At 52.6% G+C, this 17,957-nt stretch overlaps 1 protein-coding gene and 1 pseudogene across 2 annotated transcripts; both read right to left on the reverse strand.

Annotated features, from left to right (window-relative positions):
- Window positions 1-3,339: 3,339 nt before the first annotated feature.
- LOC117671283 (ficolin-2-like) lies at window positions 3,340-11,497 on the reverse strand. Its single transcript, XM_087879895.1, has 8 exons — window positions 11,134-11,497; window positions 9,694-9,807; window positions 8,974-9,009; window positions 8,425-8,451; window positions 4,796-4,923; window positions 4,330-4,459; window positions 3,992-4,126; window positions 3,340-3,843 (listed from the first exon to the last, which is right to left on the reverse strand). The coding sequence occupies exons 1-8, from the start codon at window positions 11,321-11,323 to the stop codon at window positions 3,593-3,595; spliced, it is 1,011 nt and encodes a 336-aa protein (XP_087736021.1). The 5' UTR covers window positions 11,324-11,497; the 3' UTR covers window positions 3,340-3,592.
- A 2,092-nt stretch (window positions 11,498-13,589) lies between these two features.
- LOC132711123 (ficolin-2-like) lies at window positions 13,590-16,870 on the reverse strand (annotated as a pseudogene). The gene is made up of 5 exons (XR_015730141.1): window positions 16,737-16,870; window positions 14,835-14,962; window positions 14,416-14,545; window positions 14,087-14,221; window positions 13,590-13,934 (listed from the first exon to the last, which is right to left on the reverse strand). The product of XR_015730141.1 is annotated as a ficolin-2-like (transcript).
- Window positions 16,871-17,957: the final 1,087 nt, after the last annotated feature.

A 17,957-nucleotide genomic window follows, 5' to 3' on the forward strand; every position in this document is an offset into this window, starting at 1 on the left:
TTTCAAGGCGGGAAAGTCACCCTCACTCAACTAAGCATTAATAATCCCCTGGAGCCAGCCTCGTGAGAAGCCAGCACCAACCAGGAGAGACACAGGTCCAATAAACATGTGGCTGCGCTCAGTCTACTCAGAATCCTGTCCACGTCTTCGGGGGTCACAGGGTCAAACTCTTCCCAGATAACATTCTCAAGACCTGCCTCCATCATGCCTCCTGAATCTACCTAGTCAGAGTCCAAGTCTTCCCAAATCTGAGCGATTTTGTCATACAGATACTGCACAAAATCCTTGGCCCTGCCCTCCAAGGGGTCCTCCTGCACTCTCTGGTAGAGTAGGGAGTGGGTCACCCTAAACAGGGCAGCGGGGCAATTATCTGATGATGCAATAAGAGCAGAAAAATAATTACATTTTGCCGCTTTTATCGCCACTAGGTAGGTCTTAATATGAGACCTTACCAGTGTTCGGTCAGATTCAGAAAGGCTGGCCCTCCAACTGCTCTCCAGGCATCTTTTCCGGCGCTCCATCTCCCTCAGCTCCTCGGTAAACCAAGGAGCCAGGTGAGACCGGCACCAGGTCAGAGGCCACAAAGGCACGACCCGGTCCAAAGCTCCAGCAGCCGCCCTATCCCAGGCAGCCACTAAGTCTTCAGTTGAGTCATGAGCCAGAGCCTCAGGGAATGGCCCAAGCTCTGTCTGGAACCTATCCAGATCCATCAGGTGCCTGGGGTAGAAGCACCTCATCGGTTCCGCCTCCCTGCGGCGGGGTGTGGCAGTTCGAAGGTCAAAGTGAAGGAGGGAGTGATCCGACCATAACAAGGGCTCGATCACTATATCCCCTATCTCAAGATCACTCAACCACTGACCAGAGACAAAAACCAGGTCCAGCGTGTTTCCCCCTGTGTGAGTAGGGCCATGAACTAACTGGGTCAGGTCCATAGCCACTATGGAAGCCATGAACTCCCGGGCCGCCTCAGATGCTCACCGACGGATGGCAGGTTAAAAACCCCCATGACCATAAGCCTGGGGGTATCAACCGCCTCCGAGGCTATAACGTTGAGCAGCTCGGGCAGGGCCGCCGCCACGTGGCAGGGAGCCAGGTACGTAATCAGCAAGCCCATCTGTACCCCATGACTCCACTTCACAAGGAGGGACTCACATCTGGCAGTCTGAGGAACAGTGGCCTCCCTCAGACCAAGACCTTCTTTTATAACAACCGCCACTCCCCCCTGCCCCTACCCTGTGACCTCGGCTGATGAAATGCATGGAAACCAGGTGGGCACATTTCAACGAGGGGGACCCCCCTCCTGGCCCAACCAGGTCTCCGTGATACCCGCCAGGTCCGCTCCCCCCTCCTGAAGTTCACAAATGAGGGGGGCTTTATTTGCCATGGATCTGGCGTTGCATAACATCAGCTGGAGGCTCGGGCCCTGAGGATCTGAGCAACCCGGGGAACGAGAAGAGCATTGGGGGCCGGAGCGCGCACGAAGACAGCGAGCGCGCACTCCTGCAACCAGGTATGGCCACCTGCTCCCACCATATCTGCCCCTCCCACCCACAGTACTGATGTAATGGCCTCATTGGTATAAACGCTAACCCCCTCCTTGACCCCGAGCCCCGCACCTCCCATGCTGTGACCCCCAGCCAGGCCAGGTCCCACCCTCAGTGGGTTATCCCCCAAACCCACAACCCTAGTTCCAATCCAACCCTCCCCCCCCCGAAACCCCTTAAAAATTGAGTTAAAAATTTGGATAAAAACTCCTCAACCTCCTCTTCGCTGCATGCCACCTCTCGGGATTCCAAAACCCATAATCAAGGTAGGCCCTCGATAGTGTGGAGGGCCAGGCCTGCAAGATGGGGGAGTCTCACAACACAAGAAGCTCGGCCGCTGATGTTGTGGCTCCATTGCCTGAGCCTGGGCTATCGACAGATGCAGACTCTGAGAGTGAGGGAGAGGAGTTGGCAAGACCTCCCTCTCCAGGACTCTCCTCTCTGGCAATGCCTCTGGAGGACACCGAAGGCCAAATGATAGGCTCAGAGCCAAGCACGTCCCCGCAGCCACAGGTGGACAGCGATGAAGAAGATAAGTGCTGGCTGGACCCGCGACAGAGGCGCAGGGAGAAGCGTGCACAGCAGAAGGGAAGGCATGCCAGAGATCAGCTGAGTCACTGGACCACACCCCACAGGGTATAAATGTGGGTGTGGTGGCCGGTTCAGTTTGTGACGAGCAAAAACTGGAAATACTCCATGATTTCAGTGTTACTGGACTTTGCCTGCTTTATCGGACTGCATTTGGATTAATCCTTGTGTTGTTGACACTCTGCCTGTTTTATCGGAATGCTGGCAGTCTAATCTTTGTTTTGGGTGAGTAAAGTCTGAATTGGCAGCTAGCCACTGGGTTGCTGCCAGCTTTATCTTCAAAGAGTTTTGTCGTGTGGCTTATTAACTCCGGGCTGTCTGTGGGGGTGCGTGTGGGGTACGGGGACTGAACAACTGAATACAGCCAGGTAGCCCGGGGTAAAGATGGTATGTGGCCGGGGATTCAATGATGATAGTCAAAAAAAGGTCCAGGAGAAAGAATACAAAGCCATTAGGTGTGGGTCACCTGGACTCCATTGTCCTCTCACAACAATGGAGAGGAGTCTCAGGCCATTCGAAGTAACCAGAGAATGAGATAAATCGAAACCACCGTCTCACGGTGGCTGGCATTAAAGTAGATGGACTGTCTCATCTGGTAATAGAACAGCAGTAGGGAACCGGCTCCCTCAGTACCCGCAGCCCAAAGGCTAAGAACTCTCCTTACGGCAAAAGGTATGGAATGGAATGCAGAGCTGAGATAAGGGATCAGACTGATGGCGATATCAATGAGGGGATAAGATGGTTCCAGAGGAGGGTATTTCACAGCGGGCGGAATCAGTCCGGATGGCAGGTGACCATAATAATGCCTGAAACCAGGCCACAGGGGAAGGAGAGACAGTACCAGGGCGACAACCAGCCACTCCTCCATGGCCATCCAGCCCTTCCAGGTCTCCCTCAGATCTTCCAGCAGTCACACAGTTCACATAGTTGGTCCCAGATTCCCAGATCTCTACAGGCATCCCCATCCGGAGCAATTCCACGCTGGCAGGCCGCCAACGAATACCTCCCACTCCCAACAGCTGATGATTCAACCAGGCCAACACTGCTCCTCTCGGCACTGTCCCAGTGGCCGCCATCACAGCCGCCGCCGCGCTGCTGCCACCAGCAACCACATCATTCCCTGGTCCTCCACGAGCTCCTTTGCCAACGGCTGGCAGATTTTATCCCCTTGGAATAAAGGAGACTTGGAAACCATCAGCTGGATTAAATATATTTTTATTTATTTATTTAACATTCATTGACTGCCCAACTCCAGTGGACCTGAAAGGGGGGACAAATGGAAAAGGCCCGCCCAACCCAACAAAGGCACCAAGGAGTAGCTGTTCAAAGACCATTTAGTCATGTGAATTTTGTAAAATGCAAGCTCTCTATCAAGGTAGCAAATCGAAAGCAATGGGGATGGACTACATGCCCTTTGGAAGCCCTCAGAAAGAAAGAGCCCCATCAGCTGAAGGAGCCGCCTAAGCCACAGGCCGGATTTTCATTTCAGTCCGCTTGTAGGAGTAATGGCCGCCTTTCCCTGTATACCAGTTGATGCCATCTGCTTGAGACTTGTATTCTCCTAGCCAGTATCTCCCGTTGAGGTTGGAGTCATGGCAGTAATGGTACCACCAAGCCCCTTGGAACTTCTCAGCGCAGTTGAACATCTGGGGGTCCTGCCGCTTGTCTCGGGTGGAGAAGGTCATGTTGTTGTGGTAGGAGAGCGAGTCACCTGGGAGGCAGAAATGGGGGATGGGTGCCAGGAAGGGCAGCCCAAGCCATCTCCAGGGAGGCGTTCATTGGCCTGACTGGCACTGCCCAATTCCAAGAGGCTCATGGAAAAGGATCCTGATGTCCCCTGGACTTTGTCAGGGACTCACCTGCAGTGCCCCCTGTGAAGGCACCCAGAGTTAGCTGATACCAGTTGGATTCTGCTGCCACCTGGAAGGACGCATATTTGGCGAAGGTTTGATGATTGTCGAAATCAATCAGGTCAACACGCAATTCGTTCTTTCCTAGATGGAAAAAAACAGCTACGTGGGTCAGTTTTTGCATTGCCCTGTCACCAACACTCACAATCCTGAACATATGTTTCTCTGGTGCCTCCTCCATCTGCAGAGGGGGCTGAGGGCCCCCTTGAGGTTCTTCCCAGTGAGGGTCCTGCACCCCTCTGCCTTGGCAACAGGAGGGTTCAGGGCTGCAAGGGGAAGCCCCTCACCCAGTGAGCTCAAGCAGTGAAGGTTGTTGTTCCCCAGCCAGAATTCGGTCAGCTGGTTTCCAAATCCCCTCTTGTAGGCAGCCCAGTCCCGGAAAAAGTCCACCGAGCCGTCCGACCGCCTTTGGAAGACCTGCGGGGGAGAATCGGGACCCTAAACCTTCCCTCTGGTCAGGTCCCGAAATCAAAGGTTTTCTCTCCCCACACCCCTTCCTTTCCAAATTTTACGGGTCTCAGAGCTAGCCTTCTCCATCTAGAAGTGCTGGACTCCCTCCCATGGTCCCACCAGTCTCCATCCTGGCCTCAGGAAAGACTCAGTTTCTGGTTCATCCCATTCCTGGCAAGCAGCAAAGTTACAATCCTGGGTGTGTCTGCCGTGGGGCGTAACCCCCTTCCCCAGGGAAGGCTTCCTACAAGGCATGGCGGTGAGAAGTACCACATGCCTTGGCCACACCTCCACCACACTCACAATCCATCCGCCTCCGTCAGTGTCCATGTCGCACAGCACCTCCAGGGGTTGGCAGTCCTGGGGATAGATGGTGTACCAGCCGCTCAGGACCACTCCTCTTTTCAAGAGCTCTTTGCAGTTTGGGGCACCTGGGCAGAAAGAGGGCAGGAGAGGTTGGCGCTCCCTGTGCCAGGATATTCGCCAAAGGATCTTATTCCTGAGGGGTTGGCTCAGTGGCTGCAGCTGGTTGGCAACAGGCATCCGGCTGGTTGAACAGACCAAGTGGTTGCAAGTTAGGGATGGGGGCTTCTCCTAACACTGGGTGGGCTGCAGTCCCCACCCCTCCAGAAATGTTTTTGGAGGAGTAACTTTTCTTCTAAAGATGAAAACCCTTTTTTTGCATTTTCCCTCTTGAAGCAAAGGCTGCCAGTGGTCAGAAGTAGATCCTGCAGATGTTGGAATTGTGGGAGGGGGCAAGGAAAAGAATGGGTAGTAAGAACCCACCGACCCGCCCACCCACACACACTCACTTCACTTGCACCTAAGCGCCTCCAGCCTCTTCTCATCTGCAAAGATGGGCGTGAAGAAAAGCCAATTCCATCCACCCCCCCATATGGCAGGGAAGGCCCGGGGAGGGGGGAGGGATCCCACTATGCAGAGCTGAATTGTGGTGGGGGGAGGGGGACAGAGGCTCAACTATGTCTGATGTGCCCCAGCTAGCCTACCTGTCAGGAGTCAGGTACCTTTCAGCCTAGCTTCATGCCCCACTGATCACTTTGGGGGGCTGAGCTGAGAAGGTCTTGGTCCGAGGGAGGCCACTGTTCCTCAGACGGCTGGATGTGAGTCCCTCTTTGTGAAGTGGGGTCATGGGGTGCAGATGGGCATGCTGGTTACATCCCTGGCTCCCTGCCACGTAGCAGCAGCCCTGCCCAAGCTGCTCAACGTTATAGCCGCGGTGGCAGTTAACACCCCCAGGCTTATGGTCATGGAGGATTTTAACCTGCCATCTGCCGATGAGGCATCTGAGGTGGATCAGGAGTTCATGGCTTCCATGATGGCCATAGACCTGACCCAGTTAGTTCATGGCCCTACTCACACGGGGGGAAACACGCTGGACCTGGTTTTTGTCTCTGGTCAGTGGTTGAGTGATCTTGAGATAGGGGATATAGTGATCGAGCCCTTGTCATGGTCGGATCACTCCCTCCTTCACTTTGACCTTCGAAATGCCGCCCCCCACCGCAGGGAGGCGGAACCGTTGAGGTGGTTCTGCCCCAGGCACCTGATGGATCCAGATAGGTTCCAGACGGAGCTTGGGCCATTCCCTGAGGCTCTGGCTCATGACTCAACTGAAGACCTAGTGGCCACCTGGGATAGGGCGGCTGCTGGAGCTTTGGACTGGGTCGTGCCTTTGCGGCCTCTGACCTGGTGCCAGTCTCACCTGGCTCCTTGGTTCACCGAGGAGCTGAGGGAGATGAAGCACCGGAAAAGATGCCTGGAGAGCGATTGGAGGGCCAGCCATTCTGAATCTGACTGAACACTGGTAAGGTCTCATATTAAGACCTACCTGGTGGTGATAAAAGCGGCAAAGTATAACTATTTTTCCGCTCTTATTGCATCATCAGATAATCGCTCAGCCACCCTGTTTAGGGTGACCCGCTCCCTGCTCCACCAGGAAGCGCGGGAGGACCCCTTGGAGGGCAGAGCCGAGGATTTTGTACAGTATCTGTATGACAAAATCGCTCAGATTCGGGAACACCTGGACTCTGACTGGGTAGATTCAGGGGGGAGGACAGAGGCAGGTCTTGTGAGTATTATCTGGGAAGAGTTTGATTCTGTGACTCCCGAAGACATGGACAGGATACTGGGCAGACTGAGCACAGCCACATGTTTACTGGACCCGTGTCCCTCCTGGCTGGTGCTGGCCTCTCGGGAGGTTACACGAGGCTGGCTCCAGGGGATTATAAATGCTTCTCTGAGTGAGGGTGTCTTCCCCGCCGCCTTGAAAGAGGCAGTGGTGAGGCCTCTCCTCAAGAAGCCTTCCCTGGACCCGGCAGTGTTGGCAAATTACATTCCGGTCTCCAACCTTCGCTTCCTTGCGAAGGTTGTTGAGAGTGTGGATCCATTCCAGTCAGGCTTCAGGCCTGGGTACAGCACAGAAACGGCACTGGTCGCGTTGGTTGATGATCTCTGGAGGGCTCGGGACAGGGGTTGTTCCTCTGTCCTAGTCCTATTAGACCTCTCAGCGGCTTTTGATACCATCGACCATGGCATCATGCTGCATCATGCTAGAGGAGTTAGGGGTGGGGGGCACCGTCCTACGGTGGTTCTCCTCCTTTCTCTCTGACTGGTTGCAGTCCGTGTTGACAGGGGGGCAGAGGTCGACCCCGAGGCCCCTTGTATGTGGGGTGCCACAAGGGTCGGTCCTCTCACCCCTTCTGTTCAACATTTATGTGAAGCCGCTGGGCGAGATCATCCGGGGTTTCGGGGTGAAGTACCATCAGTATGCTGACGACACTCAGCTGTACATCTCCACCCCGGACCACCCTAACGATGCCCTTGAAGTGATGTCCCGGTGCCTGGAGGCTGTGCGGATTTGGATGGGGAGAAACAGACTCAGGCTCAACCCATCCAAGACTGAGTGACTGTGGTTTCCACATCCTGATATAGTCAGTTGGAGCCATCACTGACTATTGGGGGCAAGTCATTGGCCCCCACGGAGAGGGCTCGCAACTTGGGTGTCCTCCTGGACTCACGGCTGTCTTTGGAAGAGCATTTGACGGCCGTGGCCAGGGGGACTTTTTATCAGGTCTGTCTGATTCGCCAGTTGCGTCCTTTTCTAGATCGGGACTCATTTAATACTCATGCTCTCGTTACTTCCCGCCTGGACTACTGCAATGCTCTCTACATGGGGCTCCCCTTGAGGGTCACCCAGAGGCTCCATCTGGTCCAGAACGCAGCCGCGCAGGTGGTTATGGGAGCGGCGTGGCACTCCCATGTGACCCCCCTCCTGCGCAAGCTGCACTGGCTCCTGGTGGTCTTCCGGGTGCGCTTCAAGATTTTGGTTACCACTTTTAGAGCGCTCCATGGCATTGGACCGGGGTATTTACGAGACCGCCTTCTGCTACCAATAGCCTCTCACCAACCAGTACGTTCCCATAGAGAGGGGCTTCTCAGGGTGCCGTCGGCCAAACAGTGTCGACTGGCGGCCCCCAGGGGGAGAGCCTTCTCTGTGGGGGTACCTGCCCTTTGGAACGAGCTCCCCCTGGAGATACGGAGGATCCCGGATTTACGCACTTTCCATCATGCCCTCAAGACCTTTTTATTTCAACAGGCTGGCCTGGCCTAACTCTCCTCTTTTAAATTTTTTAATCGTTTGATTTTTTTTATAATTTGGGTGTTTTAATCTGTGTTTTCGGCCAAAATATTTAATAATTTTAAGGGACTTTTAATGTTTGTATTATCTGTATTTTATCTTGGCTGTTCACCGTCCTGAGTCCTCTGGGAGTACGGCGGTATAGAAATTTGATAAATAAAATAAATAAATAAAATAATTCAGTCAGGGCCCCTTTTGCTTCAGAGAACAGAGAGGCTGGCAGAGGCCCTGATCCGAGGCAGCTCCCCCCCTTGGGAGGTGGGGACGCAGTCCTTACTCGTTTCTCCTGGGTCGCCTTTCTCGCCTGAAATGCAAAGAGAAAGAGAAGGGCAGAATTCCTCCTTTTTGGGAGGGTCCGGCAGCATCACTCAGGCTCAAGAAGGGGTGGCAAGTAGCTGAACCCCAGAAGCCCATAAATAGCAACATCTGCTGGGGGAAAATGGGTACCACGCTGTCTCCCCAGCCCCCCAGAACTCCAAGGGGCATCATAAGCCATTTTCAGGAGGGTCCCTTCCTTTTGGAAAATGGTTCTGGCACAGTTGAGCAAAATAAGATGACATGATTTACATCATTTGTGACAAACACAATTCCTGGTTGGTAGAGTGAAGGCACCCACAATAAGAAGCAGGGTCCCAGAGCAGCACAACCAAACCTTTATATAAAATTTTAAAAAGCTGTCTGCAAGGAGTCTAAATCCTTCCATTCCCCACTATCCTGTCAGAGCGGAAGAAGCTTCTGGGATGAGAAGCGAAACGTCTTCAAAGAAAAACCAAGGAAGTCCAGTTGCCTCCTGATAAAAGAACCTCTGAGGCACCCAAAGTCTTACCTCTCTCTCCAGGTTGTCCTGGGTCCTCTTTTTCTCCTGAATTAAAGGGAAGAAATTCTTCTGAGACCTCCTGCACTCAGCCTGGCCTAGTCCTCACCCCAGGCAGCCCCAGCGCTGTTTTCCTGCCCACGCCAAAGGTGAGCTGACAGGTGAGGATCTGGAGCCCTGGGGATGTGGGTGCTTGACTTTTAGGCTCAAGCAATCCAACCGCCCCATTTTAGGGTCCCTTCTTTGGGTTCCTTTCCCAATGTGTTCCTCTCTCTCTCCACCAGCTCCCCAAACACACCTGTTCAACCTTGGAATCGGAAACCCTCTCATTCCACCTCACCTTTTGGCCCTATGGCTCCAATTTTTCCAGAGATTCCCTGCAAGCCTCTTTCACCTGTTAAGGACAGGCATGGGGAAGCTTCCAGGTGCCTCTGGAAGGGGAGGGGAGTAGCCCCCAGCTGAAAGGTGGCTGAGTGGGCAGCCCTCTGCCAGCCACTCTGTGCTTTGTGCAGGTTTAAACCAGAGCTGGCAGCTTAACCCAAGGAAATGCCCCCTTTGGGAGGGGGAGTTTCGACAAGTCGAGTGCCCGGAAGAAACGGTTCCCTTCCCCCTCATGCCAGTCCTTGCAGTCTTCATCCGTGGCACTTTCCTTCTGCCTTGTGACAAGACGGCTTATTTCTTTCGGAAGGGATCAGGTTCAGGAGCCAATTTCATCTCTGTCCACAGACTCACCTTTTGCCCCTGGAATGCCAGGGGACCCCCGTGGCCCTTGTGATCCTGGCAAGCCTGGACTCCCCCGCTCAATGGCTATTGTATCGTTGACATCAGGGTCAAGCTCCTTAGCTTCTGCAAAGGAAGGAAACCATTTGGAGGAAAGAACTTTGTTTAAGCGAAGCAAAGCAAGTGGTCTAAAGCACCCTGTTATTAAGACCAGCTGCCTGCAAATGCGTGCGGATCTGGATGGGGAGAAACAAGCTCAGACTCAACCCCTCCAAGACCGAGTGGCTGTGGCTTCCGGCGTCCCGGTATAGTCAGCTGGTACCATCACTGACAATAGGGGATGAGATCTTGCTCCTCACAGAGAGGGCCCGCAACTTGGGTGTCCTCCTGGATTCACGGTTATCTTTAGAAGATCATTTGACGGCCGTGGCCAGGGGTGCCTTTTATCAGGTTCGCCTGATCCACCAGTTGCGTCCCTTTCTGGATCGGGACGCCTTGCGCACGGTCACTCATGCCCTAGTTACCTCCCGTATGGACTACTGTAATGCTCTCTACATGGGGCTCCCCTTGAAAAGCACCCGGAGGCTCCAACTGGTCCAGAATGTAGCCGCGCGGGTGATTATGGGCACAGCTGGTTATGCCCATGTAACACCTCTCCTACGCGAGCTGCACTGGCTCCTGGTGGTCTTCCGGGTGCGATTCAAGGTGTTAGTTATCACCTTTAAAGCGCTCCATGGCTTAGGACCTGGGTACCTACGAGACCGTCTTTTGCCACCAATAGCCTCCCACCGACCAGTTCGTTCTCACAGGGAGGGACTACTCAGGGTACCGTCAGTCAAATTATGTCGACTGGCGACTCCCAGGGGGAGGGCCTTCTCTGTGGGGGCTCCAACCCTTTGGAATGAACTGCCCCCGGAGATACGGAATATCCCTGATCTCCGTGCTTTCCGCTGTGCCCTCAAGACCCTCATGTTCCAACAGGCGGGGCTAAACATACGAACATGCGAATGATTTTTTAAATGTGATCTAATTCTGGGTTTTATTTAATTGACCAAACTAAGTAATAATTTTAATTAGCAATTTTATGATGTTTGTGTGTCTATATTTTTCTTGACTGTACACCGCCTTGAGTCCTAAGGGAGAAAGGCGGTATAGAAATATAATAAATAAATAAATAAATAACTGCAGGTTCGAATCTCGCCAGGCTCAAGGTTGACTCAGCCTTCCATCCTTTCTAAGGTAGGTAAATTGAGGACCCAGTTTCTGGGGGCAATAAGATGACTTTGTATAAATATACAAAAGGATGAAGGCTATTGCTTAGTGCATTGTAAGCCGCCCTGAGTCTCCGGAGAAGGGCGGCATATAAATCAAATTAAAAAAAAAAATTCTCATCTGAGAAAGGCAGTAATGCTGCCCCTCTTGCTCCTCAGAGCTAACCTGCCTGTTACTCACCCGGGCAGGACTCCTGTGCCCCTCGATGGATTGCAATCATCAGGCAGAAGAGGAGGAGACCCACTTGCTCTCCAGCTCTCCTCATGGTGCCCGCTGGACTCCGACTGCAGCCTGCCCTGGACCCTCTGCTTTTATTTGGGCAGCCGGCTTTTGTCCCTTTCCCCTTTAAGTGAGGCCTCCAGGGCAACATCACAACACCACAAACTGCTTCCTTGTTGATCAAAACACACCCCGGCTAGTTAAACACCTGGGTAATTCTTCATTGTGGAGGGAGGCAACCCATCTGCTTCAAAGCAAAGCTGCAAGGGGGGAAAATGGGGCTACTGCAACGTGAGATGCCTTCAGGTGAGTCTCTCTTCCTGCTGGTGGGTTGTCAGCAGAACCAGATCTCCAATTCGGACTTAAGGGACCAGTGGTCCAATGGCCAAAATTATGCCAGACTTCAAATCTGGGGGCAAATGTGAACCCGCTAAATAGTCACAGAGTAACCTTCCTGATTTTGTAGAAATATGAATAACATGACTGAAGGACTAAAAGCAACAAGGCAAGGAGAAGGTTTGGTCAGGTGCTGAAGGAAAAGATCCAGTTTCAACACAGATTTCAAGGTTCTTGAAAACCATCCAGAAAAGAGGCAGGAGAAGCCTCCTTCCTTGGTCTTTGGGCTCTCCTGGAAAAGCCACCAGAGAATTTGGCCACAGAAGTGGTCTTTGATAAGTCTGAGGGAGGAGCTGCCTACACAAACCCTTTCACTTCTTTTTTTTGGGGGGGGGGGAAGGTGTTATTTTTTTCCATGTATGGGAGGTCCACGTCTTCTGCTTGTTCACGATGGGGCCAGATGTCAACTCACAAAGCATCCCTGGCCTGCTCTCGAATTTCATAGAAAAGTGGGGATGGGAAACTGATGAAACAGCATGGCAGCTAAAGACAGATGCACATTCCAGACTTATCTCTTTCAAGGCTGTATCCCAGGGTTACTTACAGCAGTCAGAGGGGAGCGACCTCTACAACCCCCGAAATTGCCCCATTGGCGAATGTGATTGATGACACACCCTGGGGGTAGGGAGGAAACAGTGACATGATTGGGGCCATAAATTATGTGGGGTCAGGGCTGGCTTCACTTGGGAATGTGCAGACATGAAGCTCCTAATAAATAACTGGATTTCTTTTGAAGCTTGGCTCATGATTTAATTAGGGCATCCATTGGAATCTTGACATTGGAGGCCTTGCGGTGTGTGAATGCTACCACCATGAGGCAGAGGGGATGGAGCTGCATCATGCGCCCGGCACCAGCTTACCTCAGGGCCCTGCAGCCAGGCCACCCATGCCCTGACACCTGCCTCACCTCACGGCCATGGTACCAGCAGCCACATCCAACAGGACTCTGTGTGGCCCCCATCCTACTTGCTCACTCATGCTCACTCATGGCCACAATGGGGCAGGAGGCTGAGCAACACACCAGTGCTGCGGCCACGAGGCGAGGTGGGTGGAACTGCCTCATGTGCCCCTCATCAGCTTACCTCAGGGCCCCCACAGCCAGGCCATCCACGCCCTGACACCTGCCTCGCCTCACAGCCGCGTCACTAACACATCACTTGGCCTCCTGCTCTGTTGTGACCATGAGTCAGCAGAAGCGGGCCGGCAGCCATGTGGGCTCCTGCTGCAAATGGCTGCTGGTGCTGCTGCCACAAGGCAGGTATCAGGTTGTGTATGGCCTGGCTGTGAGAGCCCTGAAGTAAGTTGTTGCAGGGCGCATGAGGCAGCTCCACCACCACCCCACCTCATGGCTGCAGCACCACGAGCAACCAGAGGGAATAGGCAGCCAACCAACTGTGCAGGCTCTTAAGTAGGGCTTATTTTGGGGGTAGGGCTTATATTAGGCACACACATTAAAAACACACTAGGGCTTATTTTTGGGATAGGTCTTAGGTTCAGGGAAACGTTATTTCTAAAAGAATAAAAATGGAAATCACTCATTTTTCACGCATTTGGAAATCACTCATAACAGACAACACACTGTTTATATAAACATTGAGATTGTTGCTCTTTCTTTATATAGTAAAAAGAAAAAAAGTATTTGGAGAAAAAAGGAAATCACTCAAAAGATGGGGAGGGAGGGAACACCATGCATGGGGGGGAGGGGGGATTGCCTCTTAATTTGTCAACTACCTCCAGTGAGATGCTGTCCTTCAGGGCCCAAGCCAGTGCAAGGTCTTCAGGTTCTTGCAGAAGATCACAGTCCCACCTGCGGGGGTTGCAAAGGGCAGGAGCCAGGACAGAGAAGACCCTCCTCCTGGACCCCACCATCCAGAAATCCTTGTTCTTGTTAGCCTCAGCAGGCAAGTGCTTGGATGAACCACCTGGAATGTGCCAAGCCTTTCTGGGCTCAGAGCCCTTCCTTTGCCAATGGCTGGCAGATTTTATCCCCTTGGACTAAAGGAGACTTGGAAACCATCAGCTGATTAAAGATCATATTTTTATTTATTTATTTAACATTCATTGGCTGCCCAGTCAGCCCCTCAGAAAGCAAGCCCCATCAGCTGAATGAGCCTCCTAAACCACAGGCCGGATTTTCAGTTCGAAGCGCTTGTAGGAGTAGAAGTAGCCTTTCCCCATTCTCCAGTTGATGCCATCGGCAAAGGTGTTGTGTTCTCCCAGCCAGTATCACCCGCTGAGGTTGGAGTCGTGGCATTTATTATACCACCAGCCACCTTTGAACACCTCAGCACAATTGGAGTTCTGGGGTTCCTGCTGCTTTTCCCAGGTGGAGAAGGGCATGTTGTTGTGGTAGGAGAGAGAGTCACCTGGGAGGCAGAGAGCAGGGTGGGTGCCTGGAAGGCCAGTCCAAGCCATCTCCAGGAAATCAGTCTACCAGTTAGCCTGACTGGCACTGCCCAATTCCAAGAGGCTCATGGAGAAGGATGCTAAGCCCCCCTGGACTTTGTCAGGGACTCACCTATAGAGCCCCCCGTGAAGGAGCCCAGAGTTAGCTGATACCAGTTGGATTCTTCCGCCACCTGGAAGGACGCATACTTGGCGAAGGTTTGATGATTGTCGAAATCAATCAAGTCAACACGCAACTCATTCTTTCCTAGGAGGAAGAGAACAGCCATGTTTTCACACTGCCCAGTCACCAAAACTCAGAGCCCGGCTGCCATGTTTCTCCGGTCCTCCTCCATCCACAGAAGGGCCTGAGGGTCCATTCGAGGCTCATCCTAGGGAAGGCTCTGTGCCCCTCTCCCCTGGCAACAGGAGGGTTCAGGGCTGCAAGGGGAAGGCCCTCACCCAGTGAGGTGAAGTGGTGAAGGTGGTCATTCCCCAGCCAGAATTCGGTCAACTGGTTTCCAAATCCCCTCTTGTAGGCAGCCCAGTCCCGGAAAAAGTCCACTGAACCATCCGACCGTCTTTGGAAGACCTGCGGGGGAGAATCGGGACCCTAAACCTTCCAGCTCAGCAGACCCCCTAATCATACTCTTCCCTCCCTTCCCAAATTTTAGGGTTCTCAGAGCTGGCCTTGTCCACTTTAGTGGCCTTGTCCACTAAAAAATGCTGGACCCCTTCCACACCAATCCTGGGTGTGTCTGCCATGGGGCACAACCCCCTTCCCCAGGAAAGGCTCCCTCCAAGGCATGGTGGTCAGAAGTGCCGCATGCCTTGGCCATACCTTGGCCACGCCTGGGTAGAACCGCCACTGTCAGACTCACAATCCATCCGCCTCCATCGGTGTCCATGTCACACAGCACCTCCAGAGGCTGGCACTCCTGGGGGTAGATGGTGTACCAGCCGCTCAGGACCACTCCTCTTTTCAAGAGCTCTTTGCAGTTTGGGGCACCTGGGCAGAAAGAGAGCAGGAGAGGTTGGCCCTCTGTGCCAGAATCTTTGCCAAAGGGTCTTATTCCTGAGGGGTCAGTGGCTGAGTGGCTGCAGCTGGTTGGCAACAGGCATCCAGCCAGTAAAGTGGGCCAAGTTTAGATTCCAACAGAGTTGGAAGGGACCTTATAGGTCATCTACAACCCCCCACCCATGCAGGAGACCCTACACCATTCCCCAAAAATGGCAGTCTAATCTCTTCTGGAAAGCTTCCAGTGATGAAGCTCCCACAACTTCCGAAGGCAACTTCTGTTCCATGGATTGATTGTTCTCACTGTCAGAAAGTTTCTCCTTATTTCCAGGTTGAATCTCTCCCTGTTCAGTTTCCATCTATTATTCCTTGTCTGGCCTTCAGGTGCTTTAGAAAACAGCTTGACCCCCAACTCTTCTGTGTGGCAGCCCCTCAAATATTGGAAGTCTGCTTTCCTGTCTCCCCTGGACCTTCTCTTCCCTAGACTAGCCAGGCCCAGTTCCTGCAATCGTCGTTCATAAGTTTTAGTCAGTGGTGTGAATCAAAAATTTTTACTACCAGTTCTGTGGGCGTGGCTTGGTGGGCATGGCAGGGAAGGTTATTGGAAAATCCCCATTTCCTCCCAATCAGTTGGGACTCGGGAGGCAGAGAATAGATGGGGGCGGGGCCAGCCAGAGGAGGTATTTACCGGTTCTCCAAACTACTCAAAATTTCTGCTACCAGTTCGCCAGAACTGGTCAGAACCTGCTGAAACCCACCTCTGGCATTAGTCTCCAATCCCCTAATCTTCTTGGTTGCTCTTCTCTGCACTTTTCCTAGAGTCTCAACATCTTTTTTATAGTGTGGTGACCAAAACTGGATTCAGTATTTTAGGTGTGGTGTTACTAGGGCTCACTTGATCTTGATGTATTCCTGTGTTAATGCAACCTAGGATTGCATTGCATTTTTTGGCTGCTGCCACACACTTCTGGGCAGTGGTGAAATCCAAATTTGATGAGTTCCCCTTCTATTCCCTCATATAAGAGTACTGGGCCCAAGACGGGACCTTGTGGTACCCCACTGCTTACTTACTTCCATGTAGCTGTTGTACCATTAAGGATACTTCTTAAGTATGGTTTGTCAGTCAATTACAAATCCATCTAGTGGTAATGTTATCTACTCCACTTTTTTCTAGCTTACCAAGAAGTAGATTGTGGTCTACTTTGTCGAATGTCTTGCTGAAATCTAAGCATATTATGTCCACAGTATTTGTGAACCACAATCCACAAGTGGTTCTGCAGGTTCGAATCTCATCAGGCTCAAGGTTGACTCAGCCTTCCATCCTTTCTAAGCTGGGTAAATTGAGGACCCAGTTTGTGGGGGCAATAAGCTGACTTTGTATAAATATACAAAAGGATGAAGGGTATTGCTTAACGCACTGTAAGCCGCCCTGAGTCTCCGGAGAAGGGCGGCATATAAATCAAATTTTTTTAAAAAAAGTGGTTGTGGTGTGGTGTTGCATATTGAGGGTGGGGGCTTCCCATTACATTGGATGGATGGGCTGGATTAATTATCCCTCCTGAAATGTTTTTGGAGGAGCCATTTTTCTTGTCAAGAGGAAATCTATTTTAGTACAAACCATTTTTTTGTGTTTCCCAAAAGCTGCCAGTGGTCAGAAGTGGATCCTGTAAATGTTGGAACTGCCTGGCCACAGCATCAGCTCTCTAGGGATTTGTGTGTGTGGGGGGGAATGTGTAATAAGGACCCCCCACACACACACACTCACCTCGCTTGCACTGAAAGGCCTCCAGCTCTCTTCGTCTGCAAAATAGAAGGAAGTGAAAAAGTCAATTCCTGCCCCCCTCTTCATGGCAGGGAAAGCTCGGGGGGGGGAAAGGATCCTGCCATACTGACCTGAATTGCAGGGTGGGACAGAGGCACAACTATGTCTAATGTGCCATAGCCTGCCAATTTATTGAGAGTCCCTTTCAGTCTAACTTCATGCCCCACAGAGTTTGTTGGGGGGCTGAGCTGCACAATTAAGCCAGGGGCCCCTTTTACTTCAGAGAACAGAGGGACTGGCTGAAGCTCTGATCCAAGGCAGCTCCTCCCAATGTTCCCCTTGGGGGGGGGCACAGTTCTTACCCATTTCTCCTGGGTCGCCTTTCTCGCCTGGAATGCAAAGAGAAGGAGAAGGGCAGAATTCCTCCTTTTTAGGAGGGTCCGGCAGCTTCACTCAGGCTCAAGAGGGGGTGCCAAGCATTGAACCCCTTGTGGGCAGAATCTCATAAGTAGCACCCTCTGCTGGGGGAAAATGGGTACCAAGCTGTCTCCCCGGCTCCCCAGATCTCCAAGGGGCCCCATAAGCCATTTTCAAGGGGTTCCCTTCCTTTTGAAAAATGTTTCTGGCACGGTTGAGCAAAATAAGATGACATGGAAGGAGGGGAGTAACCCCCCCAGCTGAAAGGTGACTGGGTGGGCAGCCCCCTGTCAGCCACTCTGTACTTTGTGCAGGTTTAAACATGCTCTGGCATGTGGCAAACGCAAGGAAATGCCCCCTTTGGGAGGGGGAGTTTTGACAGGTCGAGTGCCCAGAAGAAACGGTTCTCTTCCCTCTTGTGCCAGTCCTGGCAGTCTTCATCGTGGCACCTTCCTTCTGCCTTGTGACAAGACGGGTTATTTCTTTCGGAAGGGGTCAGGTTCAGGAGCCAACTTCACCCTCTGTCCACAGACCCACCTTTGGCCCCTGGGATGCCAGGGAGCCCCCGTGGCCCTTGTGGTCCTGGCAAGCCTGGACTCCCCCGCACAATGGCTATTGTATTGTTGCCATCCAGGCCCAGCGCCTTAAGTTCTGCAAAGGAAGGAAAACATTTGGAGCCAAAAAAAGTGTTTTTTTAGAGCTAAGCTAAATTTCGGAACTCTGAAGGAAGGCAGAAGGCCACTGTCCCTCCTCCTCAGAGCCAACCTGTCTGCTCCTCACCTGGGCAGGAGGACTCCTGCGCCCCTC

The sequence above is a fragment of the Pantherophis guttatus genome, chromosome 16 (assembly GCF_059756535.1).
Source record: "Pantherophis guttatus breed Tessera chromosome 16, ASM5975653v1, whole genome shotgun sequence".
Classification (NCBI taxonomy): Eukaryota; Metazoa; Chordata; class Lepidosauria; order Squamata; family Colubridae; genus Pantherophis; species Pantherophis guttatus.

Excerpts from the sequence above, each read along its gene's own strand:
- LOC117671283 (XM_087879895.1), bottom strand. The coding sequence starts at position 11,323 with ATGTTGCCCTGGAGGCCTCACTTAAAGGGGAAAGGGACAAAAGCCGGC. Across the intron at positions 9,010-9,693 it reads TGGCATTCCAGGGGCAAAAG|GAGAAAAAGAGGACCCAGGA; the intron begins GTGAGTCTGTGG and ends CCTTTAATTCAG. Across the intron at positions 4,460-4,795 it reads CTGACGGAGGCGGATGGATT|GTCTTCCAAAGGCGGTCGGA; the intron begins GTGAGTGTGGTG and ends TCTCCCCCGCAG.